General features: G+C 40.8%; 2 protein-coding genes across 2 annotated transcripts; both read right to left on the bottom strand.

Moving 5' to 3' along the window:
* Positions 1 to 1,169: 1,169 nt before the first annotated feature.
* Positions 1,170 to 4,372, bottom strand: RPL10A (ribosomal protein L10a). The gene is made up of 6 exons (XM_051996469.1): positions 4,308 to 4,372; positions 3,466 to 3,540; positions 3,139 to 3,219; positions 2,644 to 2,792; positions 2,063 to 2,235; positions 1,170 to 1,380 (listed from the first exon to the last, which is right to left on the bottom strand). Exons 1-6 carry the CDS (start codon positions 4,310 to 4,312, stop codon positions 1,210 to 1,212), a joined length of 654 nt encoding a protein of 217 aa, XP_051852429.1. The 5' UTR covers positions 4,313 to 4,372; the 3' UTR covers positions 1,170 to 1,209.
* A 5,042-nt stretch (positions 4,373 to 9,414) lies between these two features.
* FANCE (FA complementation group E) lies at positions 9,415 to 24,894 on the bottom strand. Its single transcript, XM_051996465.1, has 10 exons — positions 24,448 to 24,894; positions 16,613 to 17,216; positions 15,961 to 16,005; positions 15,590 to 15,649; positions 15,191 to 15,334; positions 14,767 to 14,890; positions 14,224 to 14,302; positions 12,836 to 12,902; positions 11,336 to 11,461; positions 9,415 to 11,040 (listed from the first exon to the last, which is right to left on the bottom strand). The coding sequence occupies exons 1-10, from the start codon at positions 24,723 to 24,725 to the stop codon at positions 10,939 to 10,941; spliced, it is 1,629 nt and encodes a 542-aa protein (XP_051852425.1). The 5' UTR covers positions 24,726 to 24,894; the 3' UTR covers positions 9,415 to 10,938.
* Positions 24,895 to 24,910: the final 16 nt, after the last annotated feature.

Genomic DNA, 24,910 nt, shown 5'->3' with positions numbered 1-24,910 from the left:
AGATCCCAGTTCTGCTTAATTAGTTGCTCAGTATTAGTTGTCCTTTACATTTCTACCTTTTCCCTTGGAAAGATTGAGGCTTACATGAGATATTCATACAAATGCTTTATTTGTAAACTAAATGACTGGTTAAATCAATAATGGTTAATTATACCTATAGGAAGCCCACAAGGTTATGTGGAATTAAGCGATTTATTAGATTTTGACCACAATAGCTAAGTACAAGATTTTATAGGCACAGAAAAGGGAAAATTGCAAGTGAACATGTATTTTGTTCAAGTTTCTAAAATGTCACAGATCAAGTAATGCCTCAATTATTTTAGTAGATTCAGGGTTAGATTGGAAGAGTGCCTTGAAACCAACTGGGAGCTAATCCCAAAGGTAAAGAGGTCTTGACTTGGGGGGCAAAAGGGACAAGGATCTTTGTAGGTTTAAGATTTCTTTAGGGATTTTACTCCTTCACTTGTTTGAAGAGGCTTAAAATTTATATGGCTGGCCCTGAGCTTTCCTAGTCTGACCACTTATTAAACAAAGGCCAAAGTACATTTTTTGTCCCTTTCTGGCTCCTGGGGACTATCTGTAGCCATGTAGGTAGATTGAGGTCCTGCAATTACCTTTTCCACCTAGTTCCCAAATTTAAGAGTATCCCATGATAGTTGTCATGGTAACAAGTAGTAACAAGTCTTGGAATCAATTGCTCTGTAATGAACAGAACCAACTACACCCAGGGAAAGAACACTGGGAAATGAGTTTGGAACACAACATTAATAGTTCCACTCTTTCTGTTATTGTTTGCTTGCATTTTTGTTTTTTCTTCTCAGGCTATTTTTACCTTCTTTCTAAATCCAATCTTTCTTGTGCAACAAGATAACTGTATAAATATGTACAAATATATTGTATTTAACAAAATCTAGTGGGTGAGGATCATCCAAAAGAGCAATATATGGGCATCACAGAAGCAGATGAAAAAATATTCAATTATAAAAACCTTAGGAGAGGATACTTCCCTGAAACATGACAACTTTCATCCTACCAAAAGATTTCAACAATAGGAGGGCTGCCATGAAAAATGGCAACATTCCCAAGCTGACATGAAGCCACTGTGGTCTCTCCCCAACCCTCACCCAACCTCCATCAACATGCAACCACAGAATACAGGATGCAAAACATTCATTAGTAGCTTCTGCCATTTATTAACACCATGTTGATTTAATACAGACGCTGGGGCTTGCCCATGGTGCTCTTGATATACAATGCCCTCACATTTTGCCAATTTTTCTTTAGCAAAGAAACCAGGAAATTGACAGCCAGGTGAATGTTGTAGACGAGTTCATCATCTGTCATCTTCACGTGGCCGACAGCCACTGCCAGACACAGCACCTAAGGCAGAGAACCAGGGCCAGTTGGTGAAATCAGTAAATCTACTATTGGGGAAATCACAGATGACACATGAGGAGGACTCAACTACTCAAAACTCAAGAACTAAGGCTGCTTCCAAGCTCTAGAAGAGTACGTAAAAAGGGAAATAACTACCTGAATCCTAGTTCTCACTAATTATTTAGAATAGCTGTTGTTACCTGTATAGCAACAGCTAGAGTGGATCACAACTTTAATCTCACCTGGGCTTCAGCAGGCTTTCTCTAAGCACCCACTCCCATCCTAATCAATGGGCCCTGCTTCAATCCTACTTTTCAGGCCAATTCTTCCCAGTACTCCAAACTAATCACAGGCCCAACTGAAGGGCTCTGTTCATGGCATTCTGCCTTAAGACTGGAAAGCTCCTCACTCTTCCTTTAAGGTTCAGAGAGTTCTTTCAGCAAGTTTAACAATCAACACTCCAAAAATCATTCAGTCGATACATCTGGCTCTTCTGAAAATGCACCCCTCTCTCCCCTTTAGGGAAAGGAAAGCTCCCAAAAAGGGGCATTAGCTTTTGCCTTTGTTCTCGGAGCTTGAAGCTTATTAAGTATTTACTGGTCTCCCCCAATTTTATTTCTAAAGGAGAGGGAAAAAAATCATCCTTGACTAAGACAAAGGTACCCAGACTACACTTCCCCCTCACCTTCTTCATCTGAAACTTGATGGTAGATTTAACCTCATCGACCTTTGCCACCATATTTTCATTGTGGGTGAGAAGAGATGGAAACTTGCCAGCTTTGTTCAGACCAGGGCCCAGGATTCGAGGGATTTGCTTGATCAAGGACTCAGAGGCCAAAAAGGCATCATACTTTTTAGCTATTGAAAAAGCCAAGGATTTTGGATAACCATTAATTTATCAGCACAACACGCAATAATCCCCACGAAACGCTATGAATCCCATAGATGGGGAAGAGATTTAGATTTATAAGGACCAACAAGCCTGACCACCCAAGAAAAGGAAAGAGACTGCCTAAGATTACAAGTGGAAGAAAACTAGTTGAAAAACAGTTAGGAAATCCAAATCAAGATTCTAACCCACATCTTTCAATTCTACTTTTGACATATAACATACCATACTATCTACATTTTATATTTATACCCACACCAAACCCTGCCCCCCCCATAATACCTATCCTATCTCTCCCCTGGCAGCACTACCAAGTAACCACCTCCTCTTCCCCCTTTCCAGACTGTCCTGACTTCCAAGATGCCCATTTCACACACCCAGCTTCTTGACCAATTTCTTGTTCTTATTCAGCTTCTTCAGAGCCTCAATATCCATGTGAGGGATTTCCACGGCCTTGGCTTCATCACAGTGCTGTTGGTCTCCCAGAACACACACAGAAAATTTAGGTCGGGGTGTGGATTTGAGCCTGAAAGTGACAAAGGACAGACCATGGGTATCCCTAAGCATTAAGACAAGGAGAAGCCTGGGACCGTGGCCAAGGAAGCCTTACCCAGCTCTGAATTCACATTCACCAACAGCTAGTCTGGCTTCTCAAACTAGCCGGCAGGTTTGGCCAAGGCCTCCCCTCGCCTCCCCTCATGTTTTAAGACCCAGGGTAGGGGTCCGTTCAGCCTCACCTGCCTGCAGCAGGGGGTCTGAACTACCCTGGCACATCAGTGCTGCACATGACTCCCCTTTCTCTTTAATCGCCGAGAAACTGAAGGGAGACAGGGAACAGACTGAGGGCTGGGTGAAGTCAAAACGGTGCCAACCTGACGGTGCCAGAGAAACGTTTGTCCTTTTGGGGATCATAATTCTTCAAACTGATCTGCAGCTCCACCGTTTCCAAAAACCTTGAGAATGTGAACAAAAGTCGGGTCAGTGCTTATATCCTTCACAAACCCCAGAGAATAAGGCAACTAGCGTTTGCACAACACTCAATGTGACAGGCACATTTATCCTCCCAATAACTTTGGGTTAGTATCCGGTATCGTCACCCCCATTTTACAGGAAGAAACCGAAATAAGGGACCGTCCTACCCCACCGTACAGCCCACCCACCCACCCCCTCTGACAGAAGCCAAAACGCAAGTTATTTACTTTCTGCGCTTGCGCTGGTTCCCATGCAGGACTTCCCGCACAGCTTCGTACAGAGTGTCGCGAGAGACTTTGCTGCTGCAGGGCCAAAGAGAAGAGTAGTTTAACGAGGCGCACGTTTCCAAGCCCCCCGTAACACTGAGCCAGGCCTTCACCATTGCAACACACACTTATTAAGCCCATTTTGTCTAGAACGCTGTGACCATAACCTTAATGGAGCTTACGTTCCAGCCCTGCCGGGGCTGGGCACCAACAATTAAGGACCAAGCAATTACAAAGACAACCAAAAAATGTGAACATCCGCCCCAGATAGGCTTGGCGGTCAAAATTTCACACGTGAAGCGTAAAACCTGCCACATAAACCAATGAGGAAATGGCGCTGTAATTCGGCGGCCAGAGAGAACTGGACCACAAGAAACTGCCGCACTTTATGCGCTGGAAGGAGGGAGAACTACCACCAGGTCGGGGCAAGAAACTTTGAGGGGTCCCTGTGAAGGCGTCCCGAGCTTTGTCCAGGCCGGCCCGGAAGGCTTCCGGCGACCGTGCCACGTGGACGCCATTCTCCGCCGGCCGGAGGGGAAGCGGGGCCAGCGCACTCCCGGGAACGTTCCTTCCCTAGGCCTCGCTGCACAGCCAGGGCCTAGCCCTCGCTAACCGCCCCGGCACCACCGGGGGCCTCAGGGCCTATATGTCATCCGGCCTAGCCATGAGGGCTGGAAAGAGCCAGCGGAAAGGCTGGATTGCATCTTTCCCGGTCCCCTCGCCGGAGTCTTGGCTAAAATTGATCTAACTGGGGACTGGATGGACGCCGATGAAAGTACAACTCGCAGGCAAGAGACGCTTACCTCATGGCTGCCTTCTAGTCACAAGCCGGGAAAAGAACAAAAGTCTCGTTTCAGGCGTTCAAGTATTATCTCAGATCTCGCGAGAGCCACCTCTAGATTTTAGCTGTACCCGCCCCCAACAGCGGCTGCGGACGAAACGTGCGTGACGAAACTGGAGTAGGGAAGAGCCAAGAGGTTCACGGTGCGCATGGGTACTGCCGACGCCAGTTTCTTCCTCCTCGTCCTCCTCCCCCTTCCCAAGCCATACGTTGTGAACTAGTGACGCTGGTTCCCATCCTTTTTGCGGAGAGGGATTGGGAGATACCCCAACTTGATTATAGGGTGCTGGCTATAGAAACTTGAAGAAATAGATGCTAGGAGAGAGCGTTCAGTAATCTATGCTCAGGATGTCAAAACTGGGTGATAAAGCGACTAGTAATTGAGTACCAACCTCCCCACCCCCACCCCCGTCTCGGGGTTAAAAAAGTGATTTCGGGGCCGAAATTGAGGCGTGAATTTTCAGAGTGCAGTTTTCAGACAGCGTGCTGATTTATTTTGCTCTACTCTATTAATTTACAAGGAATGTTCTGTAGGGGTTTAGGGAGGAGTCAATGGGACACGGCAATTTTTAAGAGAATCTATAGAAAATTAAAAAAGAAAAAAAAAATTCCTGGAAGCAGGGGCTCTAGAGATATTTCTGGCTAGAGTTATAATAAATATTTTAAAGCACAGTTTGGGCCTGGGAAGACATGAACTGTTGCAAAGTGATGTGAGCAGAACTAGATAATTGTTCGTGTTATCGGCAATATTGTGTGATGATCAGTTGTCAATGACTTAGCTGTTCTCAGCAATACAACGATCCCAGACAATTCTGAAGGACTTATAATGAAACATGCTACCCACCTCCAGAGAAAGAACTGATGGAGAATGAATGCAGATCAAAGCATACTTTTTCCTACTTATTTTTCATTTCTTTTGCAACATGAAAATAGTTTCTATGACTTCACATATATAATTGATGTCATGGCTCTTGCCTTCTCAGTGAGTGGGGGAAGGGCAGGATAGAGAGAATTCTGAACTGAAATTTTTTAAAAATCGAATGTTAAATAGGATCCATAAACACATTCTGAAGTCTAGAATAACTCTGATTTGGGAGATGGGGGGGCGGGCGGGAAGTTGGGGAAGAGAGAAAGAAAAACAGTTTGGTTATGATAGTAGGGCTACTCTGAACCTTGGAGCATACTATCTTCCCATTTTGGATCATGGGATTCAGATTGGAGGATCCTTAGAAATTGCCTAGTCCAAGGGTTCTTAATCTTTTTTGTTTGTTTGTTTATGATCCACTCCGGTTCTTTTACTAATGTTTTCCAATGGAAAAAATTTCAAGGGTTACAAAGGAAATCAATTTATGTGAAAAGTTATCAAAATATATTAAAAAAAAGTTTAGGGTCTAAGAACCTTCATTTTGCCTAATCTCATAATTTTAGGGCTGAGGAAACTAAAGCTCAGAACCCAGATCACACAAGTAGTAAATTGCCTACATTTTTCAATCCAAATTCAGCCTCTTTTTTTTTTTTATTAAAGCTTTTTATTTTCAAAACTTATGATGGATAATTTTTCAATATTGACCCTTGCAAAATCTTGTATTCCAAATTTTCCTTCCTTTCCCCTATTCCCTCCCCCAGATGGCAGGTAATCCAATATATGCTAAACATGTTAAAATGTATGTCAAATCCAATATATGTATACATATTTATACAATTATTTTGCTGCACAAGAAAAATCAGATAAAAAGGGAAGAAATGAGAAAGAAAATAAAATGCAAGCAAACGTTTACAAAAGGAGTGAAAATGCTGTGTTGTGATCCACATTCAATTCCCACAGCCCTATCTCTGGGTGTAGATGGCTCTCTTCATCATAAGATTATTGGAACTGTCAGCCTTCTTTTTAATATATTATGGGGTCCTTTAGTTTTGGTCATTACTTCACCTTGATCCTGTCTTCCTCAAGATTATGGAATTAGCCCTTACTCTAGAACACATGACCAGGTCTAATAAATTCATTCACCCCATGCCTGGAAATACAGGCATAGAATAGGCTCAAATCATGTTTCTATCCAAATTCTGATGCTCTAATAAGAATGCTGTTACATGAATACAATTGGAATGTTGCCATTTTGCTTTCATCTTTCATTTAAAAAAGTAGAAGTGTTAGGATAGATAGAATAGTTTGGGGAAGACAGGCAGAAGATATGAGAAATACATCCTACATAAATCAATTAGGGAAAGGGAAAAAAGATCTGATAAAAGTTCCTTGTCTTAGCATTTAAGAGAATGTTTACCTTTTCAATAATGAGGATTAAAAGCAATTTTTATAGACTTGTGAAGGAAAGTGCCACATCTAGAAAGAAAACTAGAGACTAAGGATTAAAGCATAGTATTTTATTTTTATTGTTGTTGCATGTTTGCTTTTTTTCTCTTTTGATCTCATTTGTGTGTGTGTGTGTGCAGCATGACGAGTATGGAAATATGTTTAGAAGAATTGTACATGTTTAAACACATTTCAGATTGCTTCCTATCTTGGAGAAGGGGAAGAGGTCAGGAGAGGGAGAGAAATTTGGAACACAAGGTTTTGCAAAGATAAATGTTGAAAACTATTCTTACATGTATTTGAAAAAACAAAATACTATTTAAAATTTTTATTTTTTGCTGAGGCATTTGAGGTTAAGTGACTTGCCCAGGTTCATACATCTAAGAAGTGTTAAATATGAGATCAAATCTGAACTCAGATCCTCCTGACTTCTAGAATGTTCCTGGCTAGCAGGATCTACAGTCTGGTTCAGGGATAAAAAAGCAACAGAAGAAATTATTCTAGCCGATATTAACTATTTAAATGAGACTGTTTGCTAAGGAAAGCTTCTCTTTCAGCAGTTTATGCTAAAGCAAGTACCCTAACTCCTCATAAAAACTTCTATTCATGTAACATGTTAAGGAAAGATGATTGGATCAATGACCTGAATTGGAAGCAATTTTAGAGGCCATCTTAAGCAACCCTGTGATTTCGCAGAGGAAGCCGAGTCTCCAAAAAGTTGTCATTTGTCCAGTCACTGAGATAATAAGTTATAGCATAAGTGATGAGGCTGGGACTCAAACATGACAGTCATGTGATTCCAAGACTGGAACTTTTCCCTTACATAATACTAATACCTACAGGATAGATAGAAATATGAAAAATCAGCAATAGCCCTCCTACCAATGCCCAAACCTGGATCAGTGGCTGGCCAATGGTCTGCCCAAGTTGGGGAAACTCAGGGACGGTGGGGAAAGTAACAGATGCTAGTGTTGCTCAGGTGGAATTGTCAAAGAGAAAAAATTTGAAAATATGCATATGTTTTGAAAACTTTAGTAGAAAAAGAAAAATAGAAAAGCTTTAATAGGAAAAAAAAAAGATGTTGGAATGGTGTGCCATTTCCTTTCCAGCTCATTTTACAGATGAGAAAATTGAGGCAAACAGTGAAGTAACTTGACCAGGATCACATAGTAAGTATCCAAGTCTTCATGACTTCAGGTCTGGCGCTCTATCCACTTCACCTCCTAGCTACCTCCAGAGTTATCTAATATTTTTCTCCTTCATGCCCTCTATAGTCAAGACAAGTCCTCTTGCCATCTCCCATTTCCACCTCTTTATTCAAACTATCCTCTCCCATGCCTTCGAGTGTTCCACAAGAGCTGACTTGGTTGCCACCTCTTTCATGGAGACTTCCTTGACACCTTCCCTCCCTCTGTCCCCTCCAGACACTACACTCCTCCACACAACTGGCATCTCCCACTTCAAAACTCCCATAAGCATTTCAATGAGGACTTTCTCTAATTGTAACTGATGCATAAAATGCTTTTATAGTTTACAAAGTGATACCTCATCCAACTCTCACAGCAACCATATATAAGGCAAAGTAGGTACTATTGGTATCTTATATTTAGGTGAGGAAATAGGTTCAGAACAATTGTGAATTGCCTATAGTAAGACAGTTAATAAGGCAGGATATACTTCATCTCATTTTCTTTTGTTTCACATTAATTTCTGTATGTCTATCTGTTCATTTTACCATAAGTTTACCTTTCAGATACAGCTTTGTAGCTATTGTCCAATTGCATAACTTGCACAAGTAGTCACTTATTAATTCCTGAAATGAATGGAGTTATTTCAGGTAACCAAGAGTTCCCACCACCCTGACTCCTTTAAACAAAGAGAAAATTGGCTGGGGAATGTTTGGACAGATACAGCAGTTCTATGGGCAGTGACAGCTAGAAGCTGTTGATCATCTTTCATACATGGGCCCCAGAAATTTTCAGTCCCTGATTCAGGTCAATGGCTTTTTTATCTCATTTGGCAGAACAAAAAAAATCTTAAAGCCCACTTGCCAGGATAGAAACTTCACTAAAGTTAATGGGCAGATTACTGTTTTAGATGAGACACTAATATTTTTTATTCACTATCGTATTCTTGGGATTAATGATTTATTCCAGAACTGTTGTTAGGGCATTTTTCTAAACTTTTAACGTGTCAATTTTTATAGTAATAAAGGACTTAACTTCAAGAAGTCCCCTTGTAACCCTCTCCCATCCCTAAAATGCTCTACAGATAATCCTAGGGCTATATATTGCAAGAAGCAGCTAACTGATACAGTAGATAGAGTGCCAAGAATGGTGTCAAGAAGACATCTTTCTTGAGTTCAAACCTGGTCTTAGACATTTACTAGCTGTGTGATCCTGGACAATCACTTAACCCTGTTTGCCTCAGTTTCTTCATCTGTAAAATGAGCTGGAGAAAGAAATAGCCAACTTCTCCTTTATTGTTGATAAGAAAACCCCAAATGAAGTCACAGTCAGAAACAACTGAAAAACAACAAAAATGTTGTAAAGAATGAAACATATAACTTAGGATATGGCTTATACGTAACCTTGTTTTGCTTGACTATTGAAAGATTTTCAATTGGGGAGAAATGAAGGAAGAGGAGCTAGCAACAATATTTTTTTCTCTAAAAAAAAAAGGAAGAAAAAAGGTCATTGAAGCATTTTACTTTAAATCCCCAGAAGCAAAAGAATAAAGTTCAAGAAAAACAAGGCAGTTTTGAAAATAAAATATTGTATTTATTATATATGTATAGAAAAAGGTAAGCAGTAATAGATTCATGGTTTCAAGTACAATCCTCATTATTTGATCTACTTTGTATAAAGCAAAGGCATTCAACATGTGGCCTGTTAGCTGCATTGGCCTACAACACTCCAAAGTATGCTGGAACCAGATTAAAATATAACTGGGAAAATTTAATAAAACAAATAACAATACAATAAAATAGATAATCATAAAAATATAGTTTTCTAAGTCAACATGAAGCCTATAAGAGATGCCTACATATGTTTAAGTTTGACACTACTGACATATGGAAATGAACATTTTATTTGGTGTTTTATTCTGAACAAAATAAATAAATAAATAATTTTTTTTTTTTAATATCAAAATCACTGGGCATAAGACACAGTTCAGGTCTTTAGTCCAATTTCCTTTCTCACTTTCTATAACAGCTATCCTGATTCATATACTCTTAAGAAAGTCAGTGATAAAAAGTAATAAAAAGAAAGACCAAATAATAACACCAAAATAATTACATTTGCATCACTTTTCATAGTAGCAAAGTAGGAAAAAAAGAAGGTACTTATGAATAACAAGTTGTCATGAATACAAAGAAGGACAGAAAGAAGTACATGAACTGATGCAGAGTAAAGTTAAGTAGGACCAAGAAAACAGCACATAAAATGATTAAAACAATGTAGATGGAAACAAAAACAACAGAACAACAGAAACTGAATATATAAAATTAAGATGACCAAGCTTGCCTCCAAAAGAGAAATGAGAAATGAATCTCCCTCTCTTTCAGGCAGCAACAGAAATAGGGTGCTATTGGACACTACTAACTCAGACTGGAGTCGCTGCCATGACCTGAGGCAACCAGTGTGAGTTTGCCCGTCAGAAGAACATGAAAAAGTAAAGCGACTCAGACAAGGGAAAATGCTGGACCTCTGTTGCTGCCGGAAGCAGGACAGGGAGATGCAACAGAAGCAGAAAAAAGTCAATGAGAAGAAAGACCCAAGTAACTCAATGGCTCATGCCCACTTTATTGAACTGTTTTTTTTTTTTCCCTTCTTCTTCTTCTTTGTCATTCTATGTTAAAAGTGATGGTCCTCAGGGAAGACTAGAAAGGGTTTATATGGAGAAATGCAGGTAGTCAACTCTGAGACTCTGTTTAAGACCCCTTCCCGAACTTCAGCAAAACTAACAGTCAAAAAAATCTATGATAGCAGACATTTTAGAGTATGTGTTCAATTCAGACTTAGCTGAATCAACTTTAACTTCTCTAAGTTTGTAAGATCATTCCTCCGCACAACCCCAGGTTATTTCTAACTTGTTTCCATTTCTTTCTTGTCCAGAAAGGTGGACATCATTTGTGCCATAGAAGATCTGAGTACTCTGGAACAGCTACCGGAATGAGCAGTCAAACCTATCTAGATGATCTTACTCTGCTAGAGAACTAATAGTGAAGGCAGGTTAAAGCTGAGGCAGATGTTCTTTAGGAACTGGTCGGGAAGGTACCTCAAAAGGTCAAACGTCTTAGCGCAGCCTGCATAGGTTTTTTCAGGAAGGTGGTGTTGAACTCCACTGCAGAAGCAAGGCAGACTTTGTGTGCTTCTGTGATCTTGGAGGCAAGACAAGAGACAGTTCAGGGCTTTAACCAGAGCCTAAGTTCAGGGCTCCGGTTAAATCTATCCTTCCCAACTCCCATGCCAGATACCCTAGATTCATAAGGACAGGAGGAAGATAGACTTGGGGCAGGGAGAAGGAAGGCTGAGAAGTCATTCCTAATTAAACCAAATTCATTCTCACCAAAAGTGGGAAAATGAGGCATGACCAGGTTTACCCAAATGCCCAAACAATAGGAATTCCTGAATCAAATCTCCCTTTTTGGCCTCCAACACAACCAGAAACCTCACCTGATCTTGGTACTTTGTCACAACTGTCAGGATCAGCTTGGCACAGCCCACAGAATCAGCAGCAGCCAGGCCTTCAAGGGATAGTTTTTGCACTAAGACACTGAAATTCTCTGGGGACAGGTCCATCTGTGAGTTTGGGGAAGGAAAAGAGGACATGGGGGAGGTTACAATGCCGGAAGTGGGTCACTTTTTTATTTCTTTTTATCTTTTAACATATATTTGTTCTTCAATTATGTTTCTTTTTAATATCTCTTCATTTTCAAAATACATGCAAACATGGTTTTCAACATTCATCCTTGCAAAACCTTGTGTTCCAATTTTTTCTTCTTCCCTTCCCCTACCCTCTCCCCTAGACAGCAAGTAATCCAATATAGGTTAAATATTGTGAATCATTTTCTGATGACACATTCCTAGATCTTTCCTCAAAGTGCAGTAAAAAGAGCAAATTTGGGGGTCAAAGGAACTGAATTACAATTCTGGTCCTTCCATTTACTAACTAAATGACCTTGGATTATTTACTTCACATGTGAATTTCAGTTTCCCCATCAGTAAAATGAGAGTAATTATACCTGCACTATCTCACATGGCTGTTGTGAAGATCAGGTAAGATGAATGTATGGGAAGCATTTTTTAACTGAAAAACACCACATAAATATAGTGTTATTTCCAGTTCTGTTATTACTGCCATAAATCAGATCTTGGGGAGAAGCTATGTGCCGATTCAATGGGAAAAAGCATCCACTACCACAACAAAAACAGAAGCCCAGTACAAGACAAGAACTGTGCTTAGAGCTTTCTTGGGGTTAGAAAGAAAACCTAGAAGTTCTGTGTCAGGTAAGAAAGGCCTTTCCTAGTTTTCCTCAACTGTTCCTGTCTTTCTCTGCCCCCAATAATCATGTTCTATCTATGTCAGATATGTATGCAGTCACTTATATGTTGCCTCCGTGATTAGAATTTGAGTTCTCACAAAGAAGGGATGTATTTTTGTTTTTCTAAGAAACTATGGAAAATGAGGATAATACCAGCACATGCCTCCCAGGGCTGTTATGAGGATCATATGAGAAAATAATTTTGAAGTCCTTGGCAGCACAGTGCCTGGCAGGTTAGCAGGTGTTTTATAAACACACGATCCCTTTCCCTCCATGTATATCCTTTGCACTTGGCATAATGCCTAGCACACAGTAAGTTCTTCGCAGATGTTTGCTGCTGACTAACTATTCTTAACTTTCTAGCCAGGCAGTACAGTGTACTAGAAAGACTGGAATTTAGAGCAGAGAGTCTGGGAACAAATCCCAATTTGGTCACTAACTACCTATGTAAGTCATTTAAATCTCTCTGGTTCCCAATATACTCCTCTGTAAAATGAGGGGGTGGGCTAAATCATCTTCAAGATGTCTTCTAGTTCCAACTCTATGATCTTTAGATCCCAGACACAGCCCTCCTACAGTTCTGTAATCGGCTCCTGGCACTCTCTCCAGACCTTAGCTGTAGAAATATTACCTGTCGCCCTAGAAGGGACTGCATTACCACGAAGGTCTCCTCTCTCCAGGGTAACTCCAAGATTTGTCTGTAGAAGAGAGGTCCTAGGTAAGGGGAAGGAAAGAAAGAGAGGAAAACAACTCTTCCCCTATTTTCTGGTCCATCATATTCTTCTTACCCACCAAAAGCAAGATCTCAGAGGTAAGAGAAAGAGAAGTGAAAGGGAAGAAGCAAGAGCAGTTCTTCTATCATCAGTCAGCAAGTGAAGGGCTTGTATTAAGTGATCCTGTTGTAGACCCCTGAAACTGGACACAATTTCTGCTAAGAACTTATACCCTGGATGACTACATAGAACATATGAAGGAAAAAGATCACTGAATCTGGCATGAGGAGACCTGGCTTCTAACCTGACCTGTGCCATTTAATAACCCATCTGACCTGGGTCATTCATTCCTCTGCACTTCAATTTTTTTATTTGTAAAATGAAGGAGTTAACCTGGATGAGGTTGTAACTTTGTGCTTGAGGAACCTAGAACCAAGGTAGAGTCATGTACCTTACCTGTGTTTTGAGAAGTACTTCAATAAAGTAGAAAGCAAACATCACCCCCACTCCCATCAATACCCTAATTCCTTTTGCATTTGCAATCAGCTTTGGACAATGTCCAGGGATCCTCAAACTACACCAGATGCAGCAGCTGAGGACGATTATCCCCCTCACTCAGGGCTATGAAGTTTATTTAAAGGCCCACAAAACAAAGGTTTTGTTTTTACTATAGTCTGACCCTCCAACAGTCTGAGGGACAGTGAACTGGCCTCCTATTTGAAAAGTTTGAGGAGCCTAATGCACACCTTATGTCAAAACTCTAAATACCATTCTGTAAAATTCAGCACTTTATATCAACTTATAATGCTGTCAGATTTAATGCTCCCTTCTCTAATTTTTCACATATGTATACATCTTGTCTCTCAAACTAGACTATAAGCCCCTCTGAGGACAGAGGTGATGTCTTTTACTTCCCCTTTTTATCCCCTTTTAAAAGGACCTAATATGGAACTGTGTACAAGGGAAGTGCTCAATGTGTGCATACCTGATGTGAGCCAGGCTTTGAAGGGGACACTAATGACTTGAACTATGCAGCAGAAATGCGCAGAAAATCAAAGAATGTGACAACCATATCATATCTAGGAAACAGGATCAATGTAGCAAAAGCATGGGATTTGGGATTAAAGATTCTGTTTGAATTTTGGCAAATCTCATCATTTCTCTGGATCTTAGTTTTCTTATGAGAGGACTGGAATAGAAAACCTCTTAAGATCTATTCCAGCTCTAGATGCACTACTGAGAGTGTGCCACAGTCTCAGGTGCTGCCAGCCCAAAGAAGAGAGACAGGGGAAGAAAGCTTGCTTACTTTAACACCAGCACCAGCAAGTCCGCCTCCAGAGTGTCCCCCTCTAGCAGGCAACAAAGAAGCTCTGTCTGTGTGGGGCCTGGGGTGGAGGAAGAAACAGAGATTTGGACCTTGGTGACAATGAAGGAACTGAGGAGAAGAGGATGCTGAGGCAGTCCTGGGAAGACCATGACATAAAGGGGGACCTGGGTGAAGGGCAGGACATATGAACACTGAGGATTAATCAGTGAAGCAGATGGGGCTTCCTGAGCTATTAATTTTTTTGTTGTTGTTATAGGCCATTGAGGTTAAGTGACTTGCCCAGGGTCACATAGCCAGGAAGTGTTAAGTGTCTGTGGTCACATTTGAACCCAGGTCCTCCTGACTTCAGGACTGGTGCTCTATCCGCTGCACCACCTTGCTGCCCCTTGAGCTATTAGTCTTTTACCCCTAAAATCCTCTTTTTGAGTCAGCTCAGGGCCAGATCTGAAGTGAAAGGATATGAAATCTGGGTGGGTATGCCAGGATACAAGGATGAAGCTAACTCTGGGAGGGCTGAGCAACCTGAGCCTGTGGCCTGTAAGGCTGGAATCAAGAGGCCACTACAGACAGGATGAGGATATCTGGCACTGAACGCAGTAATGGCAGCTCTGAGCAGTCGAGAGGCTGAAGCTGTCAGGGAAAGAACCTGGGAGGAAGTAGAAAATGAAAAAAAGATTGGGTTATTTGGGGAAACTTCATAGACCAAATGTATCTTTAAGTACCTTAGATGAGGGATAGGTAGTTGCTGAGGGACCCAAGCCGAGCCATGGGATGGTGGAGGCAAGAAGTCAGGGGATATGGCTCAGGATGCAAAACAAACCAAAAAACTATCCTCAATTAAGTTAGCAGAGAAGCAGTGATACTAATCATTACCTCCCAGTATGTGTCAACTCTCTCCCTGCAAAGCCCCAAATTTCTCCAAATACGCTAAGTTCCCAGCACATACCTGTTCAAGGAAAAGGTTTCTTGCAAGTATGGTGGCACTGCTACAGCTAAGGTCTGGAGAGAGTGCCAGGAGCCGATTACAGAACTGTAGGAGGGCTGTGTCTGGGAGCTGAGAGAGCCGCAGCTTCGAGCAAAGGTTCTCTAGCTAGGACAGTGAGCAGGTACAAGGCAGAGGGATTAGGCAGGAAAGCAGCACAAGGTTTGGGCACAACATCAGCTGAGCATCCTATAATACAAGACTGTGAGAACCTCCTATTCCCACCCAGTGAATCAGAAGCCTCCAGTCCCTTTTATTTGATCCTCCCACAATAGACAAGGAAACTGAGGGCTAGAAGGAGCAGGGCCATCAAATGAGAGAGGAAGACAGAGAAGATTTAAACCCCAAGGCTCTCCTTCTCACCTGGTTAGGGCTGCACTCATGAAGAAACTGCAGCTCCAGGGGTGGGGTTCCCTCTAGGCCCTAGGAGAATTACAAAATTATAGAATGTTAGTGCAGAAGAGATTTTTAAACTAATTTATTCAAATCTGTCATTTGACAGAGGAAGAAGAAATAATCAGAGGGGAAGTGCCTGGCCACAAAGTTAGTTAAGAGGCGAGAGTCTATTTTTTGATTCTTGCAAGATTCAGGGCTCTTTCTGGTCAGGTGTCTGTCATCAGAATTTTATATTCCCTGTTTCTCCTAGACATTATGTCCTTTCCTAGATTGATTTGCAGTTTCAGGAGCCTAATGGCCATGGCAACAAAGGTATGGGGAAGGCATCAAACACTTACCTCCCATTCAGTTTCCAGTAGCTCTAGCATTCGGGGAACCTGGTCCTAGGAAGAGGACAGTCATAATTGAGTCTCATCTGTTCCTCCCTCCCTTGTGTATCCTTCAAATCAAGTCCCCTAGGGCTTTTCTACCAATTATTAAATATACACTCTTGGAAGAGGAAGAATAGAGAATGAGCAAAAGAGGAGAACAAATCAAGAAACAATGACAAAACAAGAAATAATTGAGAGATTATGACACTTTAACTTGAAAATTTTAATAAAACACCTGACAAGTGATAACTGAAAAGGATATGCAAATGAATGTATGCCTCTCCTATATGGTATATCTGAAAGTGGTACCAGAACTGGATGATACCTTGGTGGCAGAGGCAGAACTCATTATAGAGTCAGATGAGATGCTAACTCTACTACTACTGATGACTATGAAGCTCACTTAATCTCTCAGGGCCTCAGTTTCTTCATGAGTAAAAATGAGCGGATTGGACTGCATGACCTCTAACAACCCTTCTAGCACTAGATCTGTAGTCCTAGGAATCTCTAGAGACTTATGTCTGCTGGCTTTCTCTAACCAATTTGCCTGTAGCTTCACATAACTGGCCTATCCCCTACTCTTAACTCTAATCAATATCTGAAGCCCCAAATCTCGCACCTTGATTGCTTTGGGTAATTCCTGACCCTCAACCAGCTTCTCATGTTGTCTGTCATCAGCCCTCATGCCTGCTGCTTCCAGAATGGACTGATCACTGCGGCCCTCAGTTCTTTGGGATGATTCTTTGCCTCCACATACAGATGACCCCTGTTCATCTGTAGTCCTCTCCTGGAGCTGCTGTTCCTCCTCTTCTATTTTTCCTTCTAGGGATCGTGGTCTCTTAAAGAGCACTTCTTTCTCAGAGCCCTCAGGCTCTCCTTCAGGCTCCTTCTTGCGTTTGCGCTGAGTGCCCCTGTCCTCACTCTCCTCAAGGTCCAGGGGATAGCTTGACCTCAATCCTCTGCCTATATGTCCACAAAGGCTTTGGAGCTGTTCCCGGCATCCTTGTGTCAAAGGGGAGGCCTTCTTGGTGACCTCATCTGTAATCAGTTCCCTGTGAAGCAATTCTCCCAGGGCCCAAATCCAGGAGTCCAGGTTAGAATCCCGCTTGGCTGCCTGGAGTACAAGGAGGAGTCCACTCTTGGGAAGCTCAGTATGTACAATTAACAGCAAGGACAAGAGGTTCCTTTGGCACAGCTGGGGCAACTGCAGCAGCAGTGGCTTCCTAGGCAGCAGAGGGAAGAGGAAGCAGTGAGGATATCATACTGAACAAGGGATCACAATAGAAGCCAGATACTGGTGTGATTATAAGCAAACTAGTGGGCTGAGTTGACCAGAGAGTAGAACCTATAGAAATCACTATAAATGGAGAGGGGGAGGAATGGGATTCATTCAACTACCATTCTACAAATATTTATTGAACACTTATTGTGTTCAAGGTACAAAGATGGATACAAAGAATTCTAAGTCAGTGATTCTGCCCTTTTCCCCTCAAGAAGTGTGTAAACTCATCAGGGGATGAGTTTATACACATCATTATAACACAACTAATAGGCTGTACCAATCACAAACAGGTTGTGATCTAAAAGTTGAATGCTGGTTATCTGGAACCCAAAATACATATTTCCAAAGAATTATAAATTCTAAAGCATTATTAATGTTAGATTCCTTGTTTAACCACAAAAAAGGATCACAGGAGTATAGAACTCTATACAAGATAAGCCTGGATTTTGGGTTCTAGGAACAGAGGGTCAAATTAAGAGAAAGAGGAGCAAGAGACTTTCCTGCCCCTTCTTAGGATTAGATTACTACATGCTAGGAATTATTCCAGGTGCTGATGCAAAGTATAAAGAATTGAACAAGCCATTCTGGCAAGAGGCTTACATTCTAATGGAGGAGCTAAGTCCACCTATATCTACAGTATAAATATAAAATGAATAAATCCAAAATCTTTGGCTTTCTTCCATCTCCTTTTGCATCCTCATCCCCATTCTAGTGTCACATATTTTCTTTCAACTCTAAGGCTTGCTCTGCTACTCCTTAATTCATTCAGACATATCAATCTTTTCTTCCCAAAGCTATGGATGGCATAATTATTCTATTTCCCTTCTCATCTACATCTATCTCATTAGCTAGTTGTATGATCCCTGAGCAAGTCGTTTAACTTGTCTCAAGTTTTCTCAAGATAGAAAAGGAATAACAATAGCATTGAACTATAAGGGGAGTCATGAGGATCAAATGAGACATTCATTAAATGTTTAGCACAGTATCTACCATATAATTGTTTGTCCTTTGTTTTTGAAAATGACCAATTATATCACAGAGTGATGTCTTGACTTGCCCATGAATTGGATTTAAGTGAGGCAGAGTTGCACAAAAGTCCTCAGCCTCATTCTTTCTTCCTGATTCATCAAAGTCCAGTGGCAGGACAAAAGTCAGGATGACTGGAAATGGCCCCAGATGCAGCAGATGACCTCTTGTTTGACTAAGCTACAAGCACATCAGTGTCTGCGTCAGCCATAAGCAGGGCTATTGGAACAAACTGTTCTCATTCCTCATTCTGAAATGCGAAGCCTGAAGAAACTTTCTCAAGGAAAAAGTTGCCTTGAACTTTACCTCTGTACCCCACTGGAAGCAAACAGGATAAGCAGCCTCATCCTGTTACCCCAGAGACCACCTTCATTGATATCACTCATTACTGATTAAATTCTCTATAGAGGTAAACAGATACCTATTTAATTCCAAAATTCTCCATAGTTTCAATAGTCCCAAGCTCTAGGATCTGCCCATAAAACTAAGTACCCTCAACAAACCTCTTTATAAAATCTCCTGATTGTATTAGGAGCTTTTTGTCCACTAAGAGTCTCTTTCTTAGTGATATTCAGAAACAAACTTTCCTTTCTTTGCTACAGATAACTCGGTTTCGTGAATTCTTGTCACAAAACTTGCCTAGCTCTGCCTTTGTTTCCAAGCCAAGGCTCGAATCCCATCAATTCCACTTGAGGAAATCTTCACATGTTTGAGGTAGACACCTTCCCAATTCACTAATGGGCTTGTGAGATCCACTAACTACCCTCAATCTGATACAGACCATCTGCTGAGATGGTTTTGCCAGAGTGTGGCCATTACATGTGGTATAGCTTCTTGGAGCCATAGATGAGAGTTGCATGCCATGGGGACACCAAAGGTGGATGAGTAGGCATGAAAAGGACTCAGCAAACCAGAGGTTCTCCTGGAATTCACATGTGCTTACTCCCCTCCCCCTCTTTTTTCTCTACCTCTGCTGATATAAAGAGAAAAGCAATCTCATTAAAACTTAATAACATTAATGTATGAATGACTGAACTATCTTAAAAATTTGCATTTTATCTCCTTGTTTACACTTAGAAATCTTTTACTGGTCTCTCAGTAAGTCCCATTATTGCTGTCTTTGCCTGCATTATTTAATCCTGCATTTCCATGTTTTAGGATACATGAAAAGCAAATAATCTCTTCAGTTCTTATTTTCTTTCTAAAAATGTTTTAAAATACTATTGTTCTGTAAGAAACTACCAGCAGGATGATTTCAGAAAGGTTTGGAGGGACTTACGTGAACTGATGCAAAGTGAAATGAGCAGAACCAGAAGATTATTATACACAGCAACAAGATTATATGATGATCAATTCTGATAGACGTGGCTCTCTTGAACATTGGGATGATTCGGACCAGTTCCATTTATGTAATGATGAAATGAAGAGAACCATCTACACACTGAGAGAGAACCATGGGAACAGAGGGTAGAACACAGCATAGGATTCTCATTCTGTTATTATTTGCTTGCATTGTTTCTTTTTTGTTTTTGTTTTTCTTCCTTCTTGATCTGATTTTTCTTGCATAACCAGATGGCTGTGTGAATATGTATACACATATTGGATCTGGCATGTATTTTGGCATATTTGACATGTACTGGACTGCCTGCCGGGTGGGAGAGGGGATGGGGGGGCAGGGGAAAATTTGCAGCAGAGGGTTATGCAAGGGTCAATGTTGGAAAAATTACCCATGCATATATTTGTGAATAAAAAACTTTAATAATAAAAAAAAGAAAAAATGTGTTACATTCTTCTTTATTATTGAATTCCATTTTTAATAAGAGCTTTTTATTTTTCCAGATATTTAGTTCCCTAAATCTAGACTTCATCATTTGGTTCCCTGAAAGGGAACTCCAAAACTTAAACCTCATCAAGTTCATGTAAGTCTACCCAAGCTTTTTTGAAATCAGCTTGCTCATCATTTCTTACAAAACAATATTCTATTACATTCAAATACCATAACTTATTCAGCCATTCCCCAATTGATGGGCATCCACTCAATTTCCAGCTGTTTGCCACCACAAAGAGTTGCTACCCAGGATGATTTCAGAAAGGGTTGGAAAAACTTACATGAACTGATGCATTTTATTTTCTTTCTCATTTTTTTTTCTGATTTGATTTTTCTTGTGCAGTAAGATAACCATATAAATATGTATGCATATATTGGATTTAACATATATTCCTACTATGTTTAACATATATTGGAATACTTGCCCTCTAAGGGTGAGGGGTGGGGAAGAGGGAGAAAGTGGAGGTTTTGCAAGGGTTAATGTTGAAAAATTATCCATACATGTTTTGAAAAATAAAAAGCTTTATTTAATAAGGAAAAAAAAGGGGGCTGCTACAAACATTTTTGCACATGTGGATCCTTTTCCCTTTTTTATGATCTCTTTGGGATACAGACGTTGCTGGATCAAAAAGGATGGCTACTCAGATCTGGAAAAGGGAGGAATTTATAGCCAAAGAACTAGAGAACATTATGAAATAAAAAATGGATAATTTTGGTTATATTAAATTTAAAACTTTTCGTACAAGCAAAACCAATGTAGCCAAGATTAGAACGGAAGCAAAAGCTGAGAAAATTTTTTTATATTCAGTGTTTCTCATAAAGGCTTATTTGCTTATCTAAATCATGAACCCATTTCAATCTTATCTTGATACAGAGTATTGGTCAATGCCTAGTTCTGTCATAGTATTTTCCAGTTTTCTCAGCAATTTTTGTCAAGCAGTTAAGTTTTTAATCTCAGAAGTCTTTGTGTTTATCAAACATTAGAATACTATAGTCACTGACTATTGTGTCTTGTGGTAATCTATCACACTGATCCACTACTCCATTTCTTGGCCAATACCTAATGGTTTTCATGGGTGCTGCTTTATAATAGTTTTAGGTACAGCCAGGCCATCTTTGTAATTTTTAAAAATTCCTTACCTTGAACCAATTCCATCTTTTGCCCTTTATTGTTGGATTACATTTATAAGATAGGTCATCCAGGGTTGCATTCTGAGCTCCACTACTCTTCAGAATACATTATTTCATTCCCTCCTCCTTTTTCTAGTGGATACAAAATAGTCTTTGCATATTTGAATGTCCTTTCTCTTGTATTTGAAGAACTTTCTCCTGATAGCTTGAAGAACTTGCTTCTGAATTGAATTGTCAAATTTAACCACCATACGTCTTAAGAGTCTGCAACTTTAGTTTAGTTTTGTTTTGTTTTTTCCTGAAGGTGATCAGTAAAATCTTTTGATTGGAATTTCATTTTCTGTGTTCAGAAGTTCTGGGAAGTTCTATTCCAATACTTCGTTCATTACAGGGTTAAGATTTACTTTGCCCTAATGTGTTCTTCTGGAAGACCTATGATCCTTAGATGTCTCTAAGCATCCATTCAAGATCAATATAATTTGCTTGTACAAAAAGTATATTTTATTCTATTTTTATTGAGATAAATGGGGTTAAGTGACTTGCCCAGGGTCACAGAGCTAGGAAGTATTAAGTGTCTGAGGCTGGATTTGAACTCAGGACCTCTTGATTTCAGGGCCAATGCTCTATCCAGGTACCATCTAGCTAGATACCCTATATCTGGAAATCCTCCGTAACATATATTCTTTTCTTCCATAGTACTCATTTAAGATCCTTATGTTCTTCCATGTCTTTACATCTTTCTGTGTCTTTTTTTACTCCTTAGGAAAGAGTATAAGACAGAGAAAAGACTAATAGGAACTGCTTGTTTTCATTTACTGAGTTGTTCAGTCAACTAGTATTATTAAATTCCTACTATGTGCTAGACACTGGGCTTAATGCTGGGGATACAAAGAAAGGCAAAAGACAATTCCTGTTCTTAAGAAGCACATGGTCTAACTAAGAGATGAAGTGGAAACAGTCTTGCTATTTTTAGTCATTCTTCACTCGTGTCTGACTTTTCATGACCCCATCTGGGATTTTCTTGGCAAAGACACTGGAGTAATATGAACTCAGGAAGATGTCTTCTGTATTTCATGCCCCACCACTCTACTTACTGTACCACCTAACTGCCCCATAAACAATTATGTACACATATAAATTTTAGTTGTTTAGTCATTTTTCAATTGTGATTGACTCTTTGTGACCTTATTTAGGGTATTCTTAGCAAAGATAATGATTTGTCATTTCCTTATCCAGGTCATTTTACAGATGAGAAGACTGAGGTAAACAAGGTTAAGTAATTTGCCCAGGTTCATACAGAGATTAGGTGTCTTGAGGCCAGATTAGAATTCATGAAAGTGAGTTTTCCTAACACCAGCCCTGTCTCTCTAACCATTGTGCTACCTAGCTGCCCTAGAGAATAGTGAAAAGATGCAATTTTTTTTCTCTCCAAGTTCAGAGTCTCTGAAATCTATTCATAGCCTCATACAGGTTAAGAACCCCGAGTTTAGAGAATGCTTTGTATTCCTTTTACTCTGACAACAGTATCATGCTTATCTATGAACATGTCCTAACTCCTTAAGGACAGGGACAGTTCTAGTTTTTGTATCTCAAACCTCTAACACAAATTAATTAATAAGAAGACATACCCTTGGGCTTTTTTCCAGGACCTTTTCTTCTCTAGCTTTATGTTCAATCTCTCTGGAGAGTTTATCAGCTCTGGAAGGTTCAGTGGTTATCTCTAAGAAGTTGGATGCAAGCCTGACATATCCCTGTTATGAACACTAGTCCCAATGTCAACAACTGCTAGGCATCTCCACCTGAATAGATACTTCAAATTCAACAAGTGGAAAACAGAACTCATTATTTTCTTCCTTTTCCATGACTCTTTACAGGATTACAGGTTAATAAATTTAGATCTGTAAAATAGATTATTTAGTCCAACCCCTCTCATTTTACAGATGAGGAAACTGAGGCACAGAGAGGTTTAATGACTTGCCCAAATTGACACAGACAGGAAGTGGCTAAGCTAGAATTTGAACCTATCCCTAACTGCAAAACTAGATCTCTGCTCTATATCAAACATAAGAAACATAAAAATCCAGTATTTTCCTATTTCTGTCAAAGATATTATCTGTATAACTACCTAGATTTGAAATCTCAAAATCTGTTTCTCACTTTCTATATCCAATCAGGTGCTTAGTATTGCTAATTTTACATCTGCTCTATCCTTCACATCCAAATACAGCCACCACCCTCATTTAAGCCCTCACCACCTATTTGTCTGGACTATTATTAGTTGAACAGCCTCTCCATTTTTAATTCATCTTTCTATCCAGCTACATATATATGCACCCCTTCCCTAAAAAGCTTCTTCAACTCTAGAATAAAACACAAACTTCTGTTTGACACTTAAAACCCTTCAATCTGGCTCTGATCCATCTTTCACATTAGCCTCCTTCATACACTTCATCTTCCAATCGACAAGCTTCCCTGTCCCTCTCATTTCCCCTAGTTCCATTTTTAGTCTCCATGTTCTTTTTCTGGAATGCTCTCCCAATTTATTTTTCTCTCTACTAATCCCTAGCTTCCAACAAGGGAGCGTTCAAGTGGAAGACTTCCTTGATCCCATCATCCTAAAATTACTTTGCATACATTTTGTATCACTTATTGGAATAAGTTGTTTCCACACAGTAGAAGGCATGCTCTTTGAGCTTAGGGGCTACCTCATCTTTGCAACCTGAGCATCCCCTACCATAGCATCTAAAAATAGGCTCCAGAAACTGTTCAATTTATTTGAAGATGTTGAAAACATACATCGAAGTATAAATTATACCACCTGGAGATTACTCCTGAAGAAAGCCTTAAGGGCAGGAACGAATTTCCCTTTCTTTGTGCACATTTCCTGTCTAAAAGACTGCCTTGCACACCGTAGGCATGGAATAAATGTTGATTCACTGATTGGAGAACGCACCCAGGAAAGTGCAAGTTGAGCCGGACGCTGAGTAATCTCGTAGTATAATTGCAAATCTCATTTGTAAATGCTTTAAAGTTTGCAAAGAATGTTCTGCACATCAACCCGTCCACTGGGGAAAGAAGGGTATCAGCCCCCTCCTTGACAGGAGGCACCGCCAGACCGGGCGCCCAGCCTCCTCCCAGCAGCACACTTCACGGGTCGGAGCAGGTGGGAAGAGACCGCCCTACTTACAGCTTCAGGCGGCGGTCGGGCCCCTCAAGCACGGGTTCCTCTCGGCTCAGCGCCTCCAGGAAGGGGCCCCAGCAGAAGGGTCGCTCGGAGCCCCCAGCCCGGAGCCTTGGGAGGGCCTTGAGCGCTCCCAGTACCCCTCCGGGTCCGGACTGCAGTAGCTGCAGCAGGAGCAGGGCTGGGGGCTCCATCCGGGTCCCTAACCGCGCCGCCCACCCCTCCACCGGCGGATCAAGGTCAGCTCCCGGCCAGGTAAGCTGCCCGGGAGGCTGAGATGGCATCTTGCTACAGAAAAAAACCTGATCTTTAAGATCGCCGAAACTCTGAGGTTAGGGGTCAAGGATCAGAACCTCCTCCTTCACCGATCACGAGATTCCGAAGCCATTCGAGCGGGATGCGGGCGGGAAGCCTCGGGTCATTGGGAAGGCAGAGGCGGGAGTTCTAATCTCAAATCATTTCCGGCTTC

This window comes from Antechinus flavipes, chromosome 4 (genome assembly GCF_016432865.1).
Source record: "Antechinus flavipes isolate AdamAnt ecotype Samford, QLD, Australia chromosome 4, AdamAnt_v2, whole genome shotgun sequence".
Taxonomy (NCBI): Eukaryota; Metazoa; Chordata; class Mammalia; order Dasyuromorphia; family Dasyuridae; genus Antechinus; species Antechinus flavipes.
The sequence above is the reverse complement of the archived record's forward strand: the minus strand, read 5'-3'. Positions and strand labels throughout refer to the sequence as shown.